This window comes from Trichogramma pretiosum, unplaced genomic scaffold, assembly GCF_000599845.2.
Source record: "Trichogramma pretiosum strain Unisexual culture from Peru unplaced genomic scaffold, Tpre_2.0 scaffold109, whole genome shotgun sequence".
Taxonomy (NCBI): domain Eukaryota; kingdom Metazoa; phylum Arthropoda; class Insecta; order Hymenoptera; family Trichogrammatidae; genus Trichogramma; species Trichogramma pretiosum.
Window position 1 is genome coordinate 385,013 of NW_019640787.1, and position 20,928 is coordinate 405,940.

The window sequence follows — 20,928 nt, forward strand, 5'->3', positions numbered from 1 at the left end:
GCAGAAGTCATTGAATAAAAGTATCGTCTGGTCGTCTTTCGTTCGAAAAATAAGAAAAAATTTACTTGAAAGATCGCTGCGATTTTTTCCGAGAATGTATTAAAGGCCAATTTCGTTTCATTTAAAGTGCCAGTGATACATTTAAACTATTTCTTCCTGTGACACGATGGTCGATTGTTGAAGTTTAGGTACGATCGACCGCCTTCTAAATAACAATTAGGTATGAAACATATGGTGTTGAATCGTGACATTCTTTTTTTTTTTTTTTTTTTTATTTGTTTTTTGTTATTGAGATGAGATTTTCACGGACCATCTCGTGGATGTGAAAGAGAAAAGCGACGGCGTTTGAATAGTTGCACAGTGCTGCCATTACTATCCCAAGCTACGAAAAGCCAACTAGGCTAAATTTTAACACCTGCGCTTGCTACATGTGTAGATGGAATTGGTGCCCGTGCCGTGTATTCGTGATGCTCGGGCCTATGTATAGCATCGTCGCTTGGCTCTAATCTTGTGTGCGTTACGGCACCGAGAAAAAAAGAACGGAGTGCGCGAGAGCGAGAGAGGGACCAGTAGGCAAATCTTGTCGCAGTGTTTACCGTGAATGTACAACAGTTTTTTCGTGTTGTATTTATTGAAATACACAGTAGTGCCAGTGTGATTATACGCGGTGAACGTGCCGAACGCACGTTCGTAAAGCGGCCACATCGATTCAGCAGCGGAGAGAGTCACGCTGTTGTGTGTGCCTGTCTCGCGATCGCGGGGGCAGAATAAAATAATAATTATAATAATAACGTAAACAAAGTTTTAAAGTCCCGTTCGCCATGTCCGCGGAAGTTGTCGACAGCGAGGCCGGCGTCGACCGGCTCGAGGACGAGCGCCAGTCGTCGCCCGGCGCCGAAAAACAGTGCCAACAGCAGCAAACGAGCGTCGTCGAGGAGCAGCTCGCTGCCGCTAGTCCTGCGGCCGAAGAAAAACAATCGGACAGCTCGAGTAGTCAGCAGGCCACATCGAGAAAGCGCGCGCACGAAGACAGCGAGCCCGTGCCGAAGAAAGTAGCTCGCACGGAACTGGACGACACCTCGAAGGTGAGCCGAGAGCCCTTCCAATGTCGGAGATTGTTTTGGACGATTCGCTATTGTTGTGTTGCTCCATGTGATAAGTGAGTTGAGACTAAATGACATTGATGATTTCAGGATTCAAACGTCCCTTCAGATCTATCCACAACTTCCAAAAACCGAGACAATGTTAATGCAACTGATTCAAATCAACATTCTGGACAGTCCACTGTGCCTGCCGACCACACAAACATTGTTGCCAGTCATTACAATCAACTGGAAGAAAAAGGTCTTTCTCAGAGAAATCAAAGCAGGATCATTCACATGAGAAATTTTAATAATTGGCTCAAGAGTACGCTTATCAGTGAGTGACAGTTTGTGATTGTTGCAGTGATTTTATTCTGTTTCTATATTTAAAAAATATGTATATTTTATTTCTAGAGGAGTACATTGATAAAACTAAGCAGAAGAAAAGCCTTAATGATCCTTTGAAAGTATTAGATATGTGCTGTGGTAAAGGTGGTGATTTGTACAAATGGAGGGATGGACACGTTACACACGTAATCTTTGCTGACATTGCTGCAGTATCTGTTGAACAATGTCAAGCTCGGTATAGGGACTTGGGCAACCGAAGATATCCTCCACTATATACTGCTGAATTTTTGGCCTACGACTGTACAAAGGTGAACTGAAATTTTATTTTGGATGATAAATTCTATTTTGAATTCATCACTTAAAATTAATTTTCCAAATAGAATATTTAACAGCTATTTTTTAGGTTCGACTAAGAGAAAAGTATAAGGATGTCACAGTGCAATTGGACTTAGTTAGTTGTCAATTTGCCTTTCATTATAGCTTTGAATCGCTACAACAAGCAGAATGTATGTTTAAAAATGCTAGCGAAAGTTTGAAGGCAGGTGGCTACTTCATTGGTACAATTCCAAATGCCTATGAATTAATGTAAGCTGTTTATATTATTCAAAACTTATCATCAACAGAACTTGAATACGAATCATCTCAAACCCCTTTTCTTTTAATCATAGGTCAAGGTACCATAAAGCTGATGGTAAAAAAATTGGCAATGATGTTTATAGCATTGTGTTTCAATTTGACAAAAATGATGTTCCTCTTTTTGGTGCAAAATACCATTTCCACTTAGAAGGTGTTGTTGATTGTCCAGAATTTCTTGTGTATCCACCAATGTTCGAAAAACTTGCTTGGAAATATGGTTTGGAATTGGTGATGTTTGAAAAGTAATATTTTATATTTATATATTTTTACCCTGTAGATCCTGGTAGTATATATTGTAATGTATTGTTAAATTTTATACTACAGGTTTGAAGATTATTATGAAAGACAGAAAAATGATGGCAAAACTCGACTAGGTAAAATGCAGGCTTTAGAGACTTATCCACCAAGTCAAGATGTTCCTTTAAGAGGAAAAGTACCAGAAGATTATCAACATGCTATTGAGTATATGCAAAGTTCCACTGGGCATCGTAAAATTGGAACTCTTTCTCAAGCCGAATGGGATGCTATAAGTATGTTGAATTTAATATCGAAATCAAAAAAACTATCAATAAAAAACTCATTCTAACATTTTTTTTCAGCATTATATTCTGTTTTTGCTTTTCAAAAGGCAAAAACCCACTGGAATGCTGAAGGAAAACCTGAATATATAAAAACTTAAAGCTAAACAATATTTGTTTGCTTTCTCAATTGTAAATGTAATTAATTAACTGCTAGCAAATTTGCTTGAATCAATTCTGTATAAATTTTTTGTTAAAATTGAATCGTTAGTATGAGTATGAATGAGTATGCTACTTGTACTGTTTTAAATGGATTATAATCATGTTTCTTTTTTCCACAAAATCAATCAATATTATGTGTGATTTCTACAACGCTTTTTATATACAAAAAATTAATTGTTTATAGTGACTTTCCATTTTGCTATGGAAGTAATGATTTGTTTTGTGTCTTTGTGATTTTGTATTGACTTTTTTTAATCAATTCAGCTTGACGGATAAATCATCTCGTCAATTTGTATATTTGTTTATACAAAAAATATAAAAAGTAAAAAATAACTGAGCTGTAAATTAAAATTATCTAACTACAGTCAATGTGATGTAATTTTCATTTTGAATATAAATTTTACCATCGTAGTTACCGGAGTAATTGGCTTCTTTTTTTCATCCGAAACAATTTGAAAACCATGCAGCGATTGATTTAGGAAAGAGCCATTCAAATTTTATTGCACATCCATTTTTACATTTAAGATATTATTTGGTGGAAATTTACCTTCAACATCAGATTACATTAGAATGCAAAAAATTGTAATTGGCATACTTTTGTAACCATCTCAACGAAACTATGTTTCTTTTGAATACTTTATGAGAAATTATAGTTGGCTACCAGTATTTCAAGTGCTATAAAATATTCTACTGTCTATAGAGCATTTACATGCCTCTACTTGAAGATCAATGTAAGCTGCATCAAAGAATAAATTTCTGGTGGTAGCTCAACTTTTTATTTTTATGCTTCAAAATTGATTGAAACTTGTTTATCGATGAAAAAAAAACAGTTGAATGGATTTTAAAAGCCCATGTTACTTTCTATCATAATTTTCGATAACGGAGCTTTCACCGCGAAACGAAAATCGAACGACAAGGGTTGAAGTCTCCAAAGCTTCACGCGAGATTTAAAAATTTTCCTCTCGATCCATCGAAGAAGTGCGAATAGCACGAATATAAAATGGGAAACCGGACGAACGAATTAATGAAAGCGAATCGCGCCAGTTCGGAGTTTTATTATCGGAGTTTTTTGGTGCGGCGCTTGCGGTTCACGCGGTGGCAGATCATCGTCGTCGTCGTCGTCATCGTCATTATATTACACTTTATATTCATACAAGAATCGAGATTGTGTACGGCCGTGGGTCCCTGGTGTTGTGTTGAATTGCGTGACTAAGATTCAAAGCATGCGCAATAGTAACTTTTCGAGAACTCCGGTATAGTTGCTGGCTGTGTTATAGTGCAGTGGCTGCGCTGGCGACGACGAGGCCGAGCGGCCATGCAACGTATATCCATATACAACATATATATATGTGTGTGCAAATGTTATATATATGCGGCAGCTCTCCCCCGGTCTCGTTTTCCGTTCCGCATGCGGCTCTAACCCATTGCTGCGAAGGATCCTACGTTCATGCATATATACGGTCGCAGGCAGCGCTGCACATATAGAAAGAAATTGTTAAGTCGGAGCCTATATACCGCGTAGTACATATACGAGGCGTAGAGTGAGAGAGACGAAAAAGGTATATATAGTAGTCGAGCGACGAGTAAGCGCGACAGAGCTACGAACGAGCGTACGCAGCATAGTAGTAGAAGGTATAGAGAGAGAACGAGAGGAGGGAGTGCGCGTCTCCGACTCTCTTTCGAAGCGTCAGTTCATTGGACTTGTAGCTTGTAGTGTCTCGGCGTTCGCGAAGACTCGCGGGGAAACAACGTTGAGGCACGCAAGCAAGCAGCACTGCCTGCATGGCAGTCGGAGTCTCTCTCGAATAGGACTTGTTCTTTTCTGGAGTCGGTCTCTCTCTCTCTCGAGTCTTTCGCAGTTTCGTTCGGTGCTTCGGCGTGCCGGTCCACTGTATACACTCGAATCGTCATTAGTATTACAATTATAATACATAATAATTTGTGTGAGTGACGAGACACGACTCTACGTTTAGATATACAGCGCGCGACGACGTGTGACGCGTCAAACGGGATATATACTTCACCTTTAAAACACACTACCCTAAACACATACAGAACACGTTGCGTCTTTTCTTCGCTTCTCGCATCCATCTCTCTGCTTCTTTCTCGTTGGCGAACAGAGACGCGGGCGTTACATATACAGTTGCATTTTCTCTCTCTATTAAAATCGGTCGAGCGTAGTCGAGAGGGTTAAAAATCCTCACTTACTACCCCGCGAGCGTCGGCTGCACTTGTACTGCACACACAGCACGCGGCGGCGTCGGCAGCTATCTAGTGTAAGCGCAGCGCATACATATATATAGAGAGAGAGTAAAAGACGACGAGAGAGTAGTCGTATAGTAGCTCTGCGCGTATACGCACGCATAGACGCACACGTACATAAGCGCAGACACATCCATATACCTCATATACACTTGCATACAGGCAGCAGAGGCTGTTGGATCGCTGCTGCTGCTGCTGCTGCTGCTGCTGCTGACAGAGCGCTGCACGCCACACGATCGCTCCTGAGTCTATCACCGAAGGTCGAGAAAAAATGGAGGTCGATCAAGCTGTTCCCCGGGTCGATATCGATCTGGTAAGTTGATATTTGCCTTAATCTCGCCTCGCTCTAAGCGATGACCCGGCCGGATTTTCCCGATCGAGCACCTGCGAGCATGATTACTCTTGGTCGGAGGTCGAAATTTTTCTAAGTCCCAAAATGGCGCCTGCGACTAAGTCCCTCGTGCACGGCTGTACAGTATAAGTACGAGACAGCGCGCAAGCTAGCGCTTGCAGTACACGAGCCTATTTATTTTCCACATGGAGAGGCTCTTCGTCTCGGAAAATTCCATCACCCCGCTTTTTATTATTATTTTTTTTTTGTTGTAATTTTTTTTATAATTTTCTTTTTACTCCTTTAAACCCCAATGATGCTCCAGTTGGTGAGTTTGAAAATTGCCCCAAATCCAGTACTGGCACCAGACTGAGCAATGCTCGCCTCTCCCTGTACCTGGATTTTATCTTGCTCTGACTTTTTTCATATGCTCATTTGCTTTGAGTTGTAAGACTGAATGTATTCATGTTTGTTTTCAGGACAAAAAAGCCAAGGAAAACAGCAGTGCTGCTGGCAATCATGGAGGTAAGAGCTTGTTGTTTTTTTCATTTCTAAATTGATAGATTCACAACATACATTGTATTTTAACGGAGACGTACATTATGAGGCCAATGTCTCAAAGCACCGCCTCCAAATTTGGAATTGACTTTATTTTATTGCTGTTAAGACAAGATTTTTATGTGCTTCTTTTGTATATTCCTTTATTCAAATTATATTTACATCATTTAAAAGAAAAACATACATGAATTGTAACAATATCTGCTTTTTCCAATTCAATAGTCAATATTTAATTATTAATGAAATTGAATAGTAGTTACACTTATAAATTTTTATATCAATAAATGCTTCGTAACATGTCCTGTAGAAATATTAATATAAGTAATAATTTGCTTTTCATTAATATTCAACCAACTTATAAGTAATATTATATATAGATTATAATTCATTAAAGAAATAATAAATATGTTTTTCTATATTTTTTCAATTTCTTGGCTTTATATGAACCAATTATTTTTGGTAATTATTTTTCACCTCCCATTTTTTTTTTATACATTTTAGATGCACAAATGAATGGTATGACAAATGGTTATGACCATAAAAAAGAACACAAATCTGAGCATAAGGATAGAGATAAAGAAAGGAGTCATAAGTCTGATCATAAAGATAAAGACAAAAGTAAGGATAAAGACAAGAGTCATAAAAGTGAACACCGTGACAAGGATCGAGAAAAAGATCGGCACAGACATAGTTCTAGTTCTCATAGAGACAAGGACAAAGAAAAGCATAGCAGCAGTAAGGATAAAGATAAGAGTAAAGAAAAAGATAAAGAAAAGAAAAGTAGTTCTTCTGGGCATAAAGAGCATAAGAGTTCAACCAAAGATAGGGAAAAGGAAAAGGAAAAAGAAAGAAGCAAAGACCATAAATCAAGCTCAAGTTCAAAAGACAAGTTAGTAAATTTACAATCAGTTTAATTAATTTCAATGCTTTATAATCTTTTATAAAATGATTTATAAATCTATTGTTATAGACATTCAAGTAGCTCAAAAGACAAAGACAAGGAGAAAAAGGATAAGGACAAACATAAAGATAGGCACAGTTCCTCTCACAGCTCTTCACGTGATAAAGATAAAAAGAAAGAAAAGAGCTCTGAAGACAAGAAACATTCCTTGGAAAAAGAACGTCATTCCACCTCTCATTCAGAAAAAGATAAACATCGATCTTCTGAAAAGGACAAAGAGAAACATCGACATGAAAAGGATCGGGATAAACATCGCCATGATAAAGATAAATGTATGTAATTGAAAAATTAACAAAATCAAAGATTTTGCTCCAAAAAAAATTAAACATTTTTTTTATCAACAGCTAAACATCGTGAAGAGAAAAAAGACAAAAATAGAGAGGACAAGAAAAAAAGTGAATCTGGAACAAAAGAACTTAATTCTTCCCAATCTGAGTTTGAAACAAAGCCAACTATTAAATCAGTAAGCATACATGAATTAATGTTACATTCAAAATAGTATATTACGTGACTAGGGAGCGAAAAACTGTAAAGCCTTAGAGCACGTGTAATTATCGTCCGAGGCGAAGCCGAGGCCTGAGGCTTTCTGTTTCGCTTCATCAGTGTGTATACTATTTTTCATGAATCCCCAGTCAGAAATTAACTTTTTCGTTTTGGCTGCCAGGACGAAAAGGTTAGTTTCGACTGGGGTAGCATGAAAAACAATCTTTATAACTTCCAACTAAGATCTATGATACAACAATGTAAATAATATTAATTACAGGAACCAGTATCATTCAGTCAAGAATTTGAAAGTGAAGATGATGTTCAACGTTCATTTACTACGGAACATAATGTTAAAACTGAAATCAGTATGGACACTTCTGACGCTAATGATACTAGACTGTCAGATATGCATAATACCACTATTAAATCTGAAGATAATTCTGACGAGGATGTACCATTGGTAATGCTAAAAGTATAATTCAAAAAATTCTATTGAATGTCACAATTTCTAATAAATGTCAATGTTTTATCATCGTTATTATTATCATCAGGCAAACCGTACATCTGGCGTAAAGAGAAAAGTAGAAAGCTCAGATGAAGAGGATATTCCCTTATCAGCGCGCAAAAAGCCCAAGAAAGAACCCAAAAAAGAGCCAATGAAAAAGAAGAGAAAGAAGGAAGAAAGCGAAGACGACGATTTTGATGAACCTGTAGAGGTACAAATTGAGAGCAAAATATTTTATTTTAAAAAAATATATTCTACTTAAACTTTTTTTTTCAGAAAACTAAGAAAAAGCATAAACCTAAAGTGAAAAATGAAACAAAACCAAGTCCGAAAAAGACTAAAAAAGAAAATGAAAATGAACCTGAAGTGTGGAAATGGTATGTAAAATTTACTATAATCGAATAATACATCTTATTTATTTGCTATTTGTTACTAAATTAATTTTTTTTTATTTAATAAGGTGGGAAGAAGAGAAGAAAGATGATGGCACTAAATGGAAGTTTTTAGAACACAAAGGACCTGTATTTGCCCCTGATTATGAACCTTTGCCCTCAAGTGTGAAATTTTATTACAATGGCAAAGAAATGAAGTTATCTACTGACACAGAAGAAGTTGCAACATTCTATGCTCGAATGTTAGAGCATGATTACACATCGAAGGCAATATTCAACGATAATTTCTTCCACGATTGGCGAGAAGTAATGACTGATTCCGAAAGAGCAAAAATTACTGACTTAAAAAAATGTAATTTCACAGAAATGCATAAATATTTCATTGCCAAGAGCGAAGAAAGAAAAGCTATGTCTAAAGAAGAAAAGAAAGCTATCAAAGAAAAGAACGAGGAAGTGATAAAAGAATATGGTATGTGTACTATTGACGGACACAAAGAGAAAATTGGAAATTTCAAAATTGAACCTCCAGGATTATTTAGAGGTAGAGGTGAACATCCAAAGATGGGTAAATTAAAGAGAAGAGTTAACCCTGAGGACGTGATTATTAATTGTTCCAAAGATTCTAAGTATCCTAAAGCCCCAGATGGTCGCAAATGGAAAGAAATCAGACACGATTCATCTGTCACATGGCTAGCATCATGGACCGAAAATGTTCAAGGACAAGTTAAATACGTTATGTTGAATCCTTCAAGTAAACTAAAAGGTGAGAAGGATTGGCAGAAGTATGAAACTGCTAGAAAGCTAGCTAAATCTGTAGATAAAATACGAGAGACTTATCGTGAAGACTGGAAGAGCAAAGAAATGCGTATTAGGCAAAGGGCTGTTGCACTATATTTCATTGACAAATTGGCTCTGAGAGCTGGTAATGAAAAAGATGAGGACCAAGCTGACACTGTTGGCTGTTGCTCTTTGCGGGTAGAACACATTCAGCTAGTAGAACATAAAGATGGAAAAGATTATGTAGTGATCTTTGATTTCTTAGGTAAGTTTATAATAATCGACTAAAAAAATTAGTTCCATAGAGTGTAATTTATTCTAATACAATCACGATGATTTTACAGGTAAAGATTCTATAAGATATTATAACGAGGTCCCGGTTGAGAAGCGTGTATTTAAAAGTTTACAGCTTTTCAAAGAAAATAAATCTCCTGGAGACGATCTTTTTGATAGATTAAATACAACAGTTATGAATAAACACTTGAACGAATTAATGGATGGCCTTACTGCAAAAGTATTCAGGACATTCAACGCATCCTCTACACTCCAACAACAATTAGATAAACTTACAAATCCTAATGATACTGTCGCCGAAAAAATTCTTTCTTACAACAGAGCTAATAGAGCTGTAGCGATATTATGTAACCATCAACGCGCAGTACCTAAAACTCACGAAAAGTCTATGGAAAATTTGAAGGCGAAGATCGACGCCAAGAGAGAAGCCATATCAGAAGCTGAAGCTGCAGTAAAATCGGCAAAACGCGATGCTAAAAACGGCTCAGTCAAGGAAAAAGTGTACGTTATTACGTTTAAAGTAATTTAATTGTAGCCTTTGTCTTTTGCTTTTATTTTTAATACATTTCATTAACTTTTTATATAGTGTGTATGAGAAGAAGAAAAAACAGTTGGATAGACTGAAGGAACAATTAACGAAATTAGAAGTTCAAGCCACTGATAGAGAAGAAAATAAAGAGATTGCACTTGGTACCAGTAAACTGAACTACCTCGACCCGCGAATCTCGGTTGCATGGTGAGCATTAGCATTAAAAATGATCTTTTTATTATAAATCCATAATCAATTATTAAATGGTTTCTCTTTTTTAAAGGTGTAAGAAGCACGATGTGCCAATAGAAAAAATTTATAATAAAACACAACGAGATAAATTCAGATGGGCAATAGATATGGCTGGTCCTGATTACGTCTTTTAAATTTCATGAATGGGAATAATACTATTCTACTCTTTAGTCAATTTTAATTTAGAATAAAAAAATGTCCGAAATTTTTCTTCATTAAAATTTTGAACGTGTGAGTAAATGATGTGCACAGGCTAGATAAAAAGTCATCCCGTTAATTATCTCGATAATTATCATGAAATATCATTAAAAATATTTAAATATTTTTTCGAAATAATAATTCCTTGTAAAGTGTTTGAAAAATTGCAAATGTCTTCAGTTTTTTTAGGCAAAAAATAATTAATATTAATTTATATGAATAGTGAATTAACGGTTTTAAAATTTAAGCATGTGAATTTGCTAAAAATGAATTTTAAAGATTTCATTCATTAAGTCATCACATGGAAAATTGGTGTAATTTTTTTGTTTTTGAATTCTTTTATTGCTAATTGATTTTTTAACCTTTAGTTAATTTTTTAGTAATATAAGTAATAGAGTTATGTATACTATTATAATCATTGCTCATTAAAATATTAAAATCGTTCTTAACTCTTTGAAATATGGTGCAGAATATCTAATGAGAAAATTTTTTACTTTTTTCCTGTATGAAAATGCTATTCAATTGTTCAAGAGTCGTAACATATACAATTATAAATTTTTGTCAATTGCCAGCACAAGCTCAATATAAGTTAAGAACATAATTTTTCCTCATTTTTAATACATAATTTTTGTTCGCATGTATTTAATTCATTAAAAACATTCACATCTTGAAATTGTATATATTCTATTCCATATATTGCCTCATTTAATTGTTTGATTTATCGAGAAATGAATCTTTGTATCACGATATTTTTATAATATCTGCAATAAATTATTAATTTAGAATGTTATAAGTAACTTAAATATTATTCCTTCTTAATTAATAAGTTTCAGTAAAGGAGATATCACTTGCATGAATAATATTCAGAATAATTTCAATTTTCATTGTTTTTCAATTTCATCAAAAATTATTGAAATCAATTTTCATTTTTGGAAATTAAAATCTAAGAAATTTAGAACTGATATGTAATTTAAAAATGTACACCTCACTTGTTAGGTTGAAAACAAAGTATTGCCCACAATTGTACTATAAAATAAATTTTATTCATAGGTAATTAGTTTCTATATGCACTTACCTGTGTTATAAATAGTTATCATTAAAATATTGTTTTATGTATTTAAACGTAAATTAAATTAGTGTAAAAAATTAATAATGTGAAAAAATAACATTTTCATTGAGAAATTCGAATTAAACAAAGTTAAATCATACCCATATGAAAATCATTAGTATATGATCAGATTTCATGAAATTATGCATACCTAACAATTTAGATTGAGCATTTTTATTAGTCCGACTTAAATGGGAAATAATAAAACGAGTAATTCTTCAAAAATACAAATATCTTTTTTAATATTGTACTAATGAATTACATTATGACCAAATATATGTTTTGTAATGTAATGATAGGCTGACATAATTAATTATGTTTATAAAAACATTAATGTTGAAACATAACATATACTATTCCTAAAAGAACAAACTGCCATTGTTTACAATTCGTATTATATGTATGACAGTACAGTATAATCGATTTGTATCAAATTTATATTTTTTTAATTGTACCAATTTCGTACCTGCTTATAACAAATTTGAACAAATAAACAAGAATTTCACATTTATATTAATCATTAGTCCATTCCTTTACTTATAAACGCTGAATTCAAATTTTCCTATTATAATAATATAAATTTGATAAAATCATAATCTGAATTCAAGTAAAAAGAAAGTTTTCATATTTCTAATTTATTTTCATTAAAAATAATACATTTTTAATACTAACTATAATTTTCATTAGTAAAAATCATATTAAAATTAGTATAACCATATAATAAATGAGAAACATCTCATTTATTAGTACAATTTGAGTTTGAAATATAATAAAAATGACTACATGAAAGTTTGAATCATCAATAAACCAACTCATGCTCTTATTGTAAAATCACAAACCATTTTTAGACTAGGTTTTTTTTTTAAAAATGATACAAAGTTTGCTAAATACATGTAAAAACATTGTTCACGAAAACTTTTACATTCAAAAATAAGAAAAAAGAAATAATTGAAAATTAAAACTCGATAGAAAAAAATTATAGTGATCGCTTTGAAAAACTTTCAATTAGTTACAACTGTAAAATAATCTTATTTACGACATAATAGTCACCTAAACAATATTTTTTAATCAAGGCTGCGAAAGACTTCTCTTCTGCCACAAACGAATTTATTAAAATTTATATTCAATGCAAAGTACAAAAGATGTTATGAAGTCGTCATTCAAATTTTTTACACTAAAAAGTACATTGAAAACTTAATACAGTTCATGTTAATGAAAATTCAGGAGGGTTCCTTTCCTCTAGGTCAATTATTGCTCTTAAACGTACAGGCGAAGTTCTGAATGATAATAATGATGCATATGGAAGAGTTAAAAATGATTGTGCAGTTACTTTTTTAACGTGGTAAGGTTTCAACATTTTTTTTGAATTTTTTTTCCAAAATTTCTATAAAAATAAATTTTCAAAATTAACCATTTATCTTATAATCTAGTATTTATTTATATAAATGAGAATAGTTTCATTAAATAATAATATTTTTTTTTTCTATGATTTTAATTTTGATATGAAAACAACTGAAGCTAAGTAAATACAAAAAATTCTTAATTATAACATAGTAAGAAAACAAAGAAGAAAAAAATTTCTCAATCATCTGTTATATTTTTATTTTTTAATTGCAATTCATGTGACTATTCTCATGTAATTTAAATTAAAAAAATTATTTACTTACACTTGTAAATAGTTCCATTATCTTATAAACTCATTTTATATTTTTATTCTGGATCATTTTCTAAGGTTTCACCAGCAGAAATGACTGTTACAAAGCCGGCAGCAACTACTTTTGCCTTGTATGCTTCCGGTTCGAACCAACAAATTGGTGCCTGAGAAATTTTAATTTTATAATCATTTCAAATAAAACAGTTTTCAAGTAAAATCGTTTACAGAAATGTAATAATTTAAGATATTTAAATTTTTACCTGTTGGATTCCTACAAGCAGCATTTAAAAAGCAGAATAATGCTCAATTATAGCCAAAATGTGTTTTGATTATATATTGCATGCATGTATTTATGGTATAAGAAAAAGTACTCAAGTACAAGAATGTATGTAATAAAATATTTTATATTTATTAAATGAAAAAATAATACAAAAAAAAGACAATTATGTACACTTACTTCAAGTTTAAGTTAAAATCTAAAGTAAAGCTTACTTTTTTATTTAGAATATTCTCTTTTATTGTATTGACTAATAACTCGAGTATGGATCATGTTATAAGCGTTTATTATAAGCGTGCAAGCATTAGTAAACAAAGCATACGTTTTCAAACTCAAAATTATTAGAATTATGTTCATAGTAGTGAACGCAAGTACGATTCTTTTTAATTATACAAACTTTTAGTATAATTTAAATTTTTTTAACTCAAACACAAAAAAATTTGATAAATCAACCAAGTAACCTTTTTTTACATTACATGTTACTCTCAGTAACAAATCTCGGTAATTGATCTTCTTATAAGAAGTAACTAATTTTCTTTTAAAAAAATATTCAAATATACATAGTGCTAGGAAGTAACATTCTAATTTCGAATTAATCTATTAAATTTAGCAACATCTATAGTTGGTCTAACATAAGAATTGTAAGAATTAATTTTGTGGAAATTTTGAAAGTATCCATACCCAAAATCGGTTACGGGGTAATCATTTTTATACACGTATGTTGGTGAACATGGAATATCTCTATGTGTATCAAATGATTTAAAATTGTTTTCATGTCTAGGCACGGTTTTCTCAAAAACATTTTCTGTCCTTTGTGTATCAAAAAATTTGAAATGGTTATTGTATGTAGGTACAGGTTTATCAAAAATATTATCTCTTCTTTCTTTTGACCACAATTTTTGTTGCTTAATAAAATTTTCAAAGTTACAATACTTTTTATCAGTTTCACTACTATCAACATTTTGCGTATTTGATCCTTCATTGTTCGTTACATTTTTAATTCCAAACTTAGTTTCATTTTTATAAGTATCAATGTTAATATTATTTTTTATACCCTGTACCTTGCGACAAATTGCAGGACATTCTCTTTGAATTCGTTCCCAATCAGCTGGAGGATGCCTAGCAAACGGACCTTTAGCACATTGCATCAAAAATTCATAAGACAGTTCTCTTGTTAAATCTGCAAAAATTAACATCAGGTAGATCGCACAAATTTAACACAGCTCAATAGCGATTTACAATGGTAATCTTACCTTTTTTTTTAGTTTCAATTTCAGAGTTGAAAGCTTCTTTCATTTTGGTTTTTTCAGTTTCTAACGATGTATTCTCAAAATTTATCTTCTTTCTTGACATATTGGTCTGACCTGCAGACATTGGGCTATGAGTAGTACTTGGAGTGATTGGAGTGTAGGGTAATTCTTCTTCAAAAGAAAAGTAATCATTTCCACTTCCAATGTGTTCTGATTCTTCAGAAAAGTATTCATCCAGTACCAATTTAGCAGCCTAATAATAAGATTCTTAGCTTAGTAATTTTTGATAATAAGAGAAGATCTTGACTTTGAAAACAATTGTAAACAAAGATACTCACTCGTACAAGATCCAAGTTTGTTCCAGTAATCTTCAAAGAATGGGGCCCAACAGTAACAGTATATTTATATTCACCAATACTGGCATCATTGGTTGATAAGCTATGTAATAGAGAGCGTTTTTGCTGAAATCTATTACTTTCATCCGAAGCACTACTGTTAAGAGATGAACTTGATCCTCCAATTGCACTCTTTTCTTGACTTGCTTGATCCATTCGCACAGGTGATGCATTCCGTTGAATAGTTTCTTTGATTAAATCTTTGGCGTAGCTGAAATGAATAAAATTTATCATTTGCATTCATAAATATAAAAATATATGAGGTGATTGAAAATTAACATAATTAACATACTGTATTTTGTCTTCTGAAAGACCAGTTATTTGAACAAGGCGCTCCTTTGCCCCAGGATTAACTATAAAAATAATTTAAAATTACAAAGAGTGAGCTATTATAAAAACAGAAGTTGAATCAAAAATTAATGGATAGTTCATTCAATTTAGTATTTATTTGAGTCTAACTCAAGAAATAGTTATTTTAAGTTAAACACCTGATAAATCAATATTCAAGTGGAAAAATGATTCATCAGGAATATTAAACGTCATGCTGGGAAAGTTAAATATTGTGTGTTAAATTGAAACTTAGTGTAAGAGGTATTCTGAATATAAATATAAGAAAATCTAGTAATTAATAGTAAATAATGTAGCATATAATAGAGCATTATTTCATTTTTAATAAAACTTGGATGGATTTTAAATCTGTTAGAAAACTTCTGTTAATTTTATTATATAATATGCAAAAAATTGTTAATAAATCTAGCCATTTTTGGCACGTCTCATTATTTCAACTTTACCTCTCTGGAAGGAGATGATAGTTTCACTAAGTTCCTCAATCATATGAACTCGACGCCCTTTTATTCCCATCACTAGATTTTTATGTAATTTTACAGTATATAAATATTGAAAATTACTTTTACCCAAAAGAAATATAAAATACAAGCCAATAACCAACGAATCAAGAATGTATTCAAGGGCATCCGACTTATTCATTGTTTTGCCATTAAATCATTACATAATTCAGTGAAAAAATCTTACCTTTTCCAGAATCACTATTTCTGATGACTACTTCATCTTTGCAAAAATGTTTTCCTTGGATGCGAGTCGGTTTTGCAAATTTCCCACTATTCTTCATAACGTCACCCGGTCCAAGCAATGGTGGTGAAGTAGAAGTCATGGGCGTCATGGATGGTGTTAAGGGATGATTTTCATAAGTCATCATTTCGTTTTGCTAAAATATGTGAAATTGGAAAATAGTTCAAATGTATGGTTTACTTGCCATTAATTAAAATTCTATTTAACTCACATTGTCCAAGTTCGATAACTTTTGAGAATAGTAGGCATTCATAGATTCATTGCGTTGCCATTGTTTGGCCCTGAGTTCGATCAACTCCAACAAATGCACTCTTGTTGATATATCTAATCTGTCATCTTGACTACCGTTTCTTATAGCTACAAAAGCTCTATCAAGCTGATCTGTAAAGAATACGAAATATGAGTGAAAAGAGCAATTTGACGTGAAATGAATACAGTAGCTTAAATTACCTTTGTAAATCATTTCTAGATCATGAGAATAGAGCTTCAAATGATTACCCATTGTTACAATGTTCGATTGTAACGATTGGTCGTAGAATCCGCTGCGAAGTTGAGACGCGACGTTGTCGATCAGCGCAACAATATCATCAACTGCATACATAAAACGAACAATCGAAATTCAAATTCAATCGTTGAACCCAACTGATAATAATTCCACTTGTTGCTGTGGATCAAGTATGAAAAAAAAAAAAAACAAACCAGAGATTCTCGTTTCGGTCGTTGGGCTTCGCTGGCTGATTTTCAGAGGTCGAGGCTTCTCCAGCTTCTTGATCGTTCGTGGTCGGTTAGCCGTGGTTGCCATTGTGAATTGTCTGTAGCGAGAAAATCGACACGTTGTTATTAGAACGCAGAGACGTGCACGAACGCGCATAAAAAAAAAAAGTTGTTCGAAATTCAAAACAAAGGCCCAGCACCGAAGGACATCGGTGGAGAGATAGAGAGACTCGCGAGGGTAAAATCGCTTCGCTTAAAAATCGTAGCGCGCTAACTAATCAGTGTTGCTCGATTGTGTTGTGCTATGTGCGTGCGCGCGTGTGTGTGAGTGCGTCCATAACAATACTCGCGCGGACTGTTTACTTCGGTTTGTAATAACACACGAGTTAAATCACGAGAAATCGTGTCGCACGCCTCTCTCTCTCTCTCTCTCTCGACAAAGGATGAAATACGACTATTTTGGATTCTTAGAAATGGCAATAGACGACGATCATCGACACAATTTGCAATTTACAATACTGTGATCGACATAATTCGGACTCGCGCGCGCGAGAAGAGCATCACATCCAGCACCGGACAATCGGAGTTAATTATCGGACCCAGTATTTTCGTTGTTTCTTACTTTGATTTTCAGAAGTTTTCCGAGCCAATTTTGAAACGACGGCAGACGAATTTTTTTTTCTTATTATGTACACACACTCGCGCCGAGTCAACCAACGAACGAGACAGAGCCAACTCCTGAACGCGGGGCTGATTGATCCACTTTTGTCTCGAAAATGTTCTTTCGAAGCTCAAGAACCACGCGAACGACGGAAATTTCAACTACTCTTTTTAATTGACAAGTATATATACGATGCGAATCGTAAAACCGGCGATGATATATTTACAAACGCGCGCGTGCAGCTACGTGATTCTCGGTCAACGGTAGACGATGAACTGACTCTGTAAGCACCGAGTACAGCTCGGCTATTTAATTCGAAAATATGGTACGCACGCAAAAACAAAGGAGCAGCTCTGGGGCATCTCGTAATAATTTTGTAAACACACGACGAGCTCGGACGAACACGCTGGAGCTCACGCGATAAGACGCGGCGAGCTTAACGCAGGAGTCGTCGTCGTCGTCGTCCGGCGGGATATCGAGATTCGAAAATGTGCGCGCGCTCGCGCGGGGCACTCGAGGCGCCGCGACGTATTACGCACCTGCTGCAGCGGCATCGCAGCGCGCACACTGCAGCTTCCAAAGACGAAAAAAGTCACTATATATATTGTAGAGTGCACGCGCGAGAGATGCTTTCGAGAAAGGGAGAGAAAGAGACGAGAGCTTTCGGAGTTCGGGTTGATGCATCGCGCGTCTCGCTCGACTCGTACTTTTTGCGAGTAAGAGATAGGCACCGTTGAACGAACTGACAATAGAGGAATAATTCCAGTTCTCTGGCTGTTATACGCGCACTACAATCTATCCTTGCGAAGAAGCAAAAAAAAAAAAAAAAGGAAACAAAACAAAACAATGCGAAATTCCATCGCGCGCCTCGGAATGTCCGCACTTATGTAAGGAGTCATTGTACTGTAAATCGAATGAAAAACGAACCGCAGCGGTCTCGGAGCACTGTACAAGAGCGACGGAGCTTCGAAATTGTATATTCTGCACTCGCTGTTAATTAATATATAAGCTCGTATACGACGAGACATTCGTTCATGTTTTACATGTTTATAACATAACGAGAGAGCTCGTCTGCACAAGTCGGTCGAATTATTAAGTAATCGCGCGGGGGCGGCGGCGGCGGCACAGTAAGGCGGACTCGCTTGCGCATGCAATAATAACAAACACGCACACACACAACGCGGCAATTGTGCGCACGTCTGCACCTGCAACAACAGCAGAAAGCAAATGTTAAAGAGTTGCCCCCGCGGCGCGCGACCGATAATCAGCTGCGGCGCAGCAACACGCGCTGCATATACATATATCATCGTGTAATTGTATGTACTTCTTCGAGACTCGCATCGCACGGGCGGCACTCTCGCTCGTATATATAGCCTATAGCATGTCTCCATGTCCAAGAGCATCGGGACTTTCACGCACTTTCGCATAATATCACGACGTGCTGCACTTCGTCTAATGCACGAGCCGCACAGCTCTATGCATTCTCTATGGCAGAGCTACTGTGCGTACGCGCGCGTGTGTGTGTGTGTGCGCGGGGAAACCTTGTATGCCTGCCTGCACAGTCCCCTGATCTCGAAAGCACACAAGTTCGTGCGTGCATCGAGAGAGAGAGAGACGCGCGACAGCTATGCGATCGCCTATATAAAATAAAACACAATGTATGTGTATATCTGCTGCACACCTACGCTCGCTGTGTAGGCTAGCGAGCGAGTATAATATACACAATGATATTTATTGTATGCGATAATGACGACGAGCTTCGACGGTGTCTCATATACTTATAATATGCGCGTTCGCTGCTGCTCGATGAATCACTAATAATGTACAGCTTATTTAGCGAACAAATTTAAAAACTTGGAGCGAAAGGAAAAAAACAAATTATCTCGACAAAGAGAGAGAAAGAGAGAGAGAGAGAGAACTCTCGGCCCGTGTAAATTACTCGGACGTTATTCATAGAACAAAATACACAAGGCAGCAGCACGCTCGCGCGCACCACTTTTTCACTTCGCGCACCAACAAAAACTTCAACTATCACATCACACACGCAGAGCGAGCGACGTGCTACCTATATATACAATATAAATACACACGATGTATGTACCTATAGATATTCACTCGGAGCGCGAACTGCAACACAACGCACATATACACACACGCGCGCGCGCACGTATACACGTATATATTTGTGTATTGGAATTCGGATGTGCACTGTTTTAGAAACGAAAAGCGAGGAGAGCTCTTCATAGAGAGAGGCAGCATCAGCAGAGGAGAAAGAGAAAAGACGATCGCCACTTTCTGCGTGCATTTCCCGTTGAGAGCAGAGAGCTTACATTATGCGTTAATAGTAATCTAATGATATTATGTATGGTTTTTATTTGTACCTTAAATAAGTCGTGTTCGATGTCGCTGCTTCGAAAGCTCGTTTTTTTATATATATATAATTATTTTATTAATATATATATAGTGCTACGTGTAAAAACAATACGTGCGCGACCGAAAAAAAAGCAACAAAAAAGTGACACACACGTATATATATTGTATCGCAGGTCGTTCGTTTTTCGCGAGTCGATGTGCAGAGAGCGAGAGAGAGAGAAAATGAAAATGAAAATGAAAATAGTAGTACAAATGAAAGTGAGAGAGAGAGAGAGTGTCGAAAGAAGAGAGCGTCGAGTAATGTGGTAGCCGCGGAAAAGCCTCGCCTCTTGTGTTTTTTTCGATATATATAATGGCCAAGTTATATTTCAGCAAAAATCAGCCAGCATCCACCACGGGCGCGCGCGCGCTTTATTATATATAAATAATGGCAACGACGGTGGAGCTCTCTCTCTCGGCTCTGCTGCACACACACTGAGAGTCTCGCTCGTCTCGTGCTGTGTACTCTATTAGAACGCGCAACTCTCGCTCTCTCGTCGTCGTCGTCGGCGGCCGAATGCTCGAACTGGGATGCGCGCCGCGCGAATATTATATATGTGTGCCGTGCCGTGCAGTGCTACTGGTGCTGCACACACACACACACACACACACTAGCTCAGCCCCCCGCAGTCGCGCCAATCTTGCAATCTAAAGTAACGCGCGCGTGTGTATGTGGACGTATAAAGTTTGCACTTGCGCTCGTGTGTATACACTTGCGTATGTGCGGCACCCACCTATTTGTTATCGCGTGTGTATTGTGTGTACGCGTGCCGTATATATATGGGTCAGATTCAGAATTTTTCAAATAAACCTGCGGGCGAGGTTCACGGATTTTCCTGAAATTTTGGTATGTTATAGTACATGATAAAAAAGTGCCAAAACCAAAATTTTGGACCCCCTCCCCCCTCCTACCCCCCTCCTCCCCTATAGACGTCCATTTTCTATCTATATTTTTTCTGAAGGCCTGAAGCTATTAAAAAATCTGAAAAAATTCATGAAGGTACTTTTCAACAATCC

At 35.4% G+C, this 20,928-nt stretch overlaps 3 protein-coding genes across 8 annotated transcripts; 2 read left to right on the forward strand and 1 right to left on the reverse strand.

The window, feature by feature from the left end:
- The first annotated feature begins 456 nt into the window (after positions 1-456).
- Positions 457-3,139, forward strand: LOC106653988 (mRNA cap guanine-N7 methyltransferase). Its single transcript, XM_014373664.2, has 7 exons — positions 457-1,085; positions 1,194-1,419; positions 1,497-1,738; positions 1,834-2,015; positions 2,099-2,308; positions 2,391-2,596; positions 2,666-3,139. Exons 1-7 carry the CDS (start codon positions 822-824, stop codon positions 2,743-2,745), a joined length of 1,410 nt encoding a protein of 469 aa, XP_014229150.1. The 5' UTR covers positions 457-821; the 3' UTR covers positions 2,746-3,139.
- A 1,366-nt stretch (positions 3,140-4,505) lies between these two features.
- On the forward strand, positions 4,506-10,515 carry LOC106653982 (DNA topoisomerase I, mitochondrial). Of its 2 annotated transcripts, none has more exons than XM_014373654.2 (12): positions 4,506-5,381; positions 5,879-5,924; positions 6,459-6,846; positions 6,928-7,190; positions 7,263-7,381; positions 7,682-7,876; positions 7,956-8,120; positions 8,186-8,286; positions 8,370-9,343; positions 9,423-9,873; positions 9,959-10,108; positions 10,185-10,515. In XM_014373654.2, the coding sequence occupies exons 1-12, from the start codon at positions 5,340-5,342 to the stop codon at positions 10,285-10,287; spliced, it is 2,997 nt and encodes a 998-aa protein (XP_014229140.1). In that variant the 5' UTR covers positions 4,506-5,339; the 3' UTR covers positions 10,288-10,515. The 2 variants fall into 2 exon arrangements, with proteins under 2 accessions (XP_014229140.1, XP_014229141.1); XM_014373655.2 differs by having other exon boundaries at positions 4,508-5,381; positions 7,682-7,864.
- A 2,034-nt stretch (positions 10,516-12,549) lies between these two features.
- On the reverse strand, positions 12,550-20,343 carry LOC106653985 (eukaryotic translation initiation factor 4E-binding protein Mextli). Of its 5 annotated transcripts, none has more exons than XM_014373661.2 (12): positions 17,461-17,799; positions 16,824-16,936; positions 16,575-16,715; positions 16,336-16,505; positions 16,068-16,260; positions 15,827-15,898; positions 15,328-15,388; positions 14,979-15,246; positions 14,644-14,893; positions 14,452-14,570; positions 13,127-13,277; positions 12,550-12,843 (listed from the first exon to the last, which is right to left on the reverse strand). In XM_014373661.2, the coding sequence occupies exons 2-11, from the start codon at positions 16,924-16,926 to the stop codon at positions 13,170-13,172; spliced, it is 1,485 nt and encodes a 494-aa protein (XP_014229147.1). In that variant the 5' UTR covers positions 16,927-16,936; positions 17,461-17,799; the 3' UTR covers positions 12,550-12,843; positions 13,127-13,169. The 5 variants fall into 5 exon arrangements, with proteins under 5 accessions (XP_014229147.1, XP_014229148.1, XP_014229145.1 ...); XM_014373662.2 differs by lacking the exon at positions 12,550-12,843 and adding an exon at positions 13,374-13,384 and having other exon boundaries at positions 13,144-13,277; XM_014373659.2 differs by lacking the exons at positions 12,550-12,843; positions 13,127-13,277; positions 17,461-17,799 and adding an exon at positions 19,881-20,343 and having other exon boundaries at positions 13,502-14,570.
- Between the last annotated feature and the right edge of the window lie 585 nt (positions 20,344-20,928).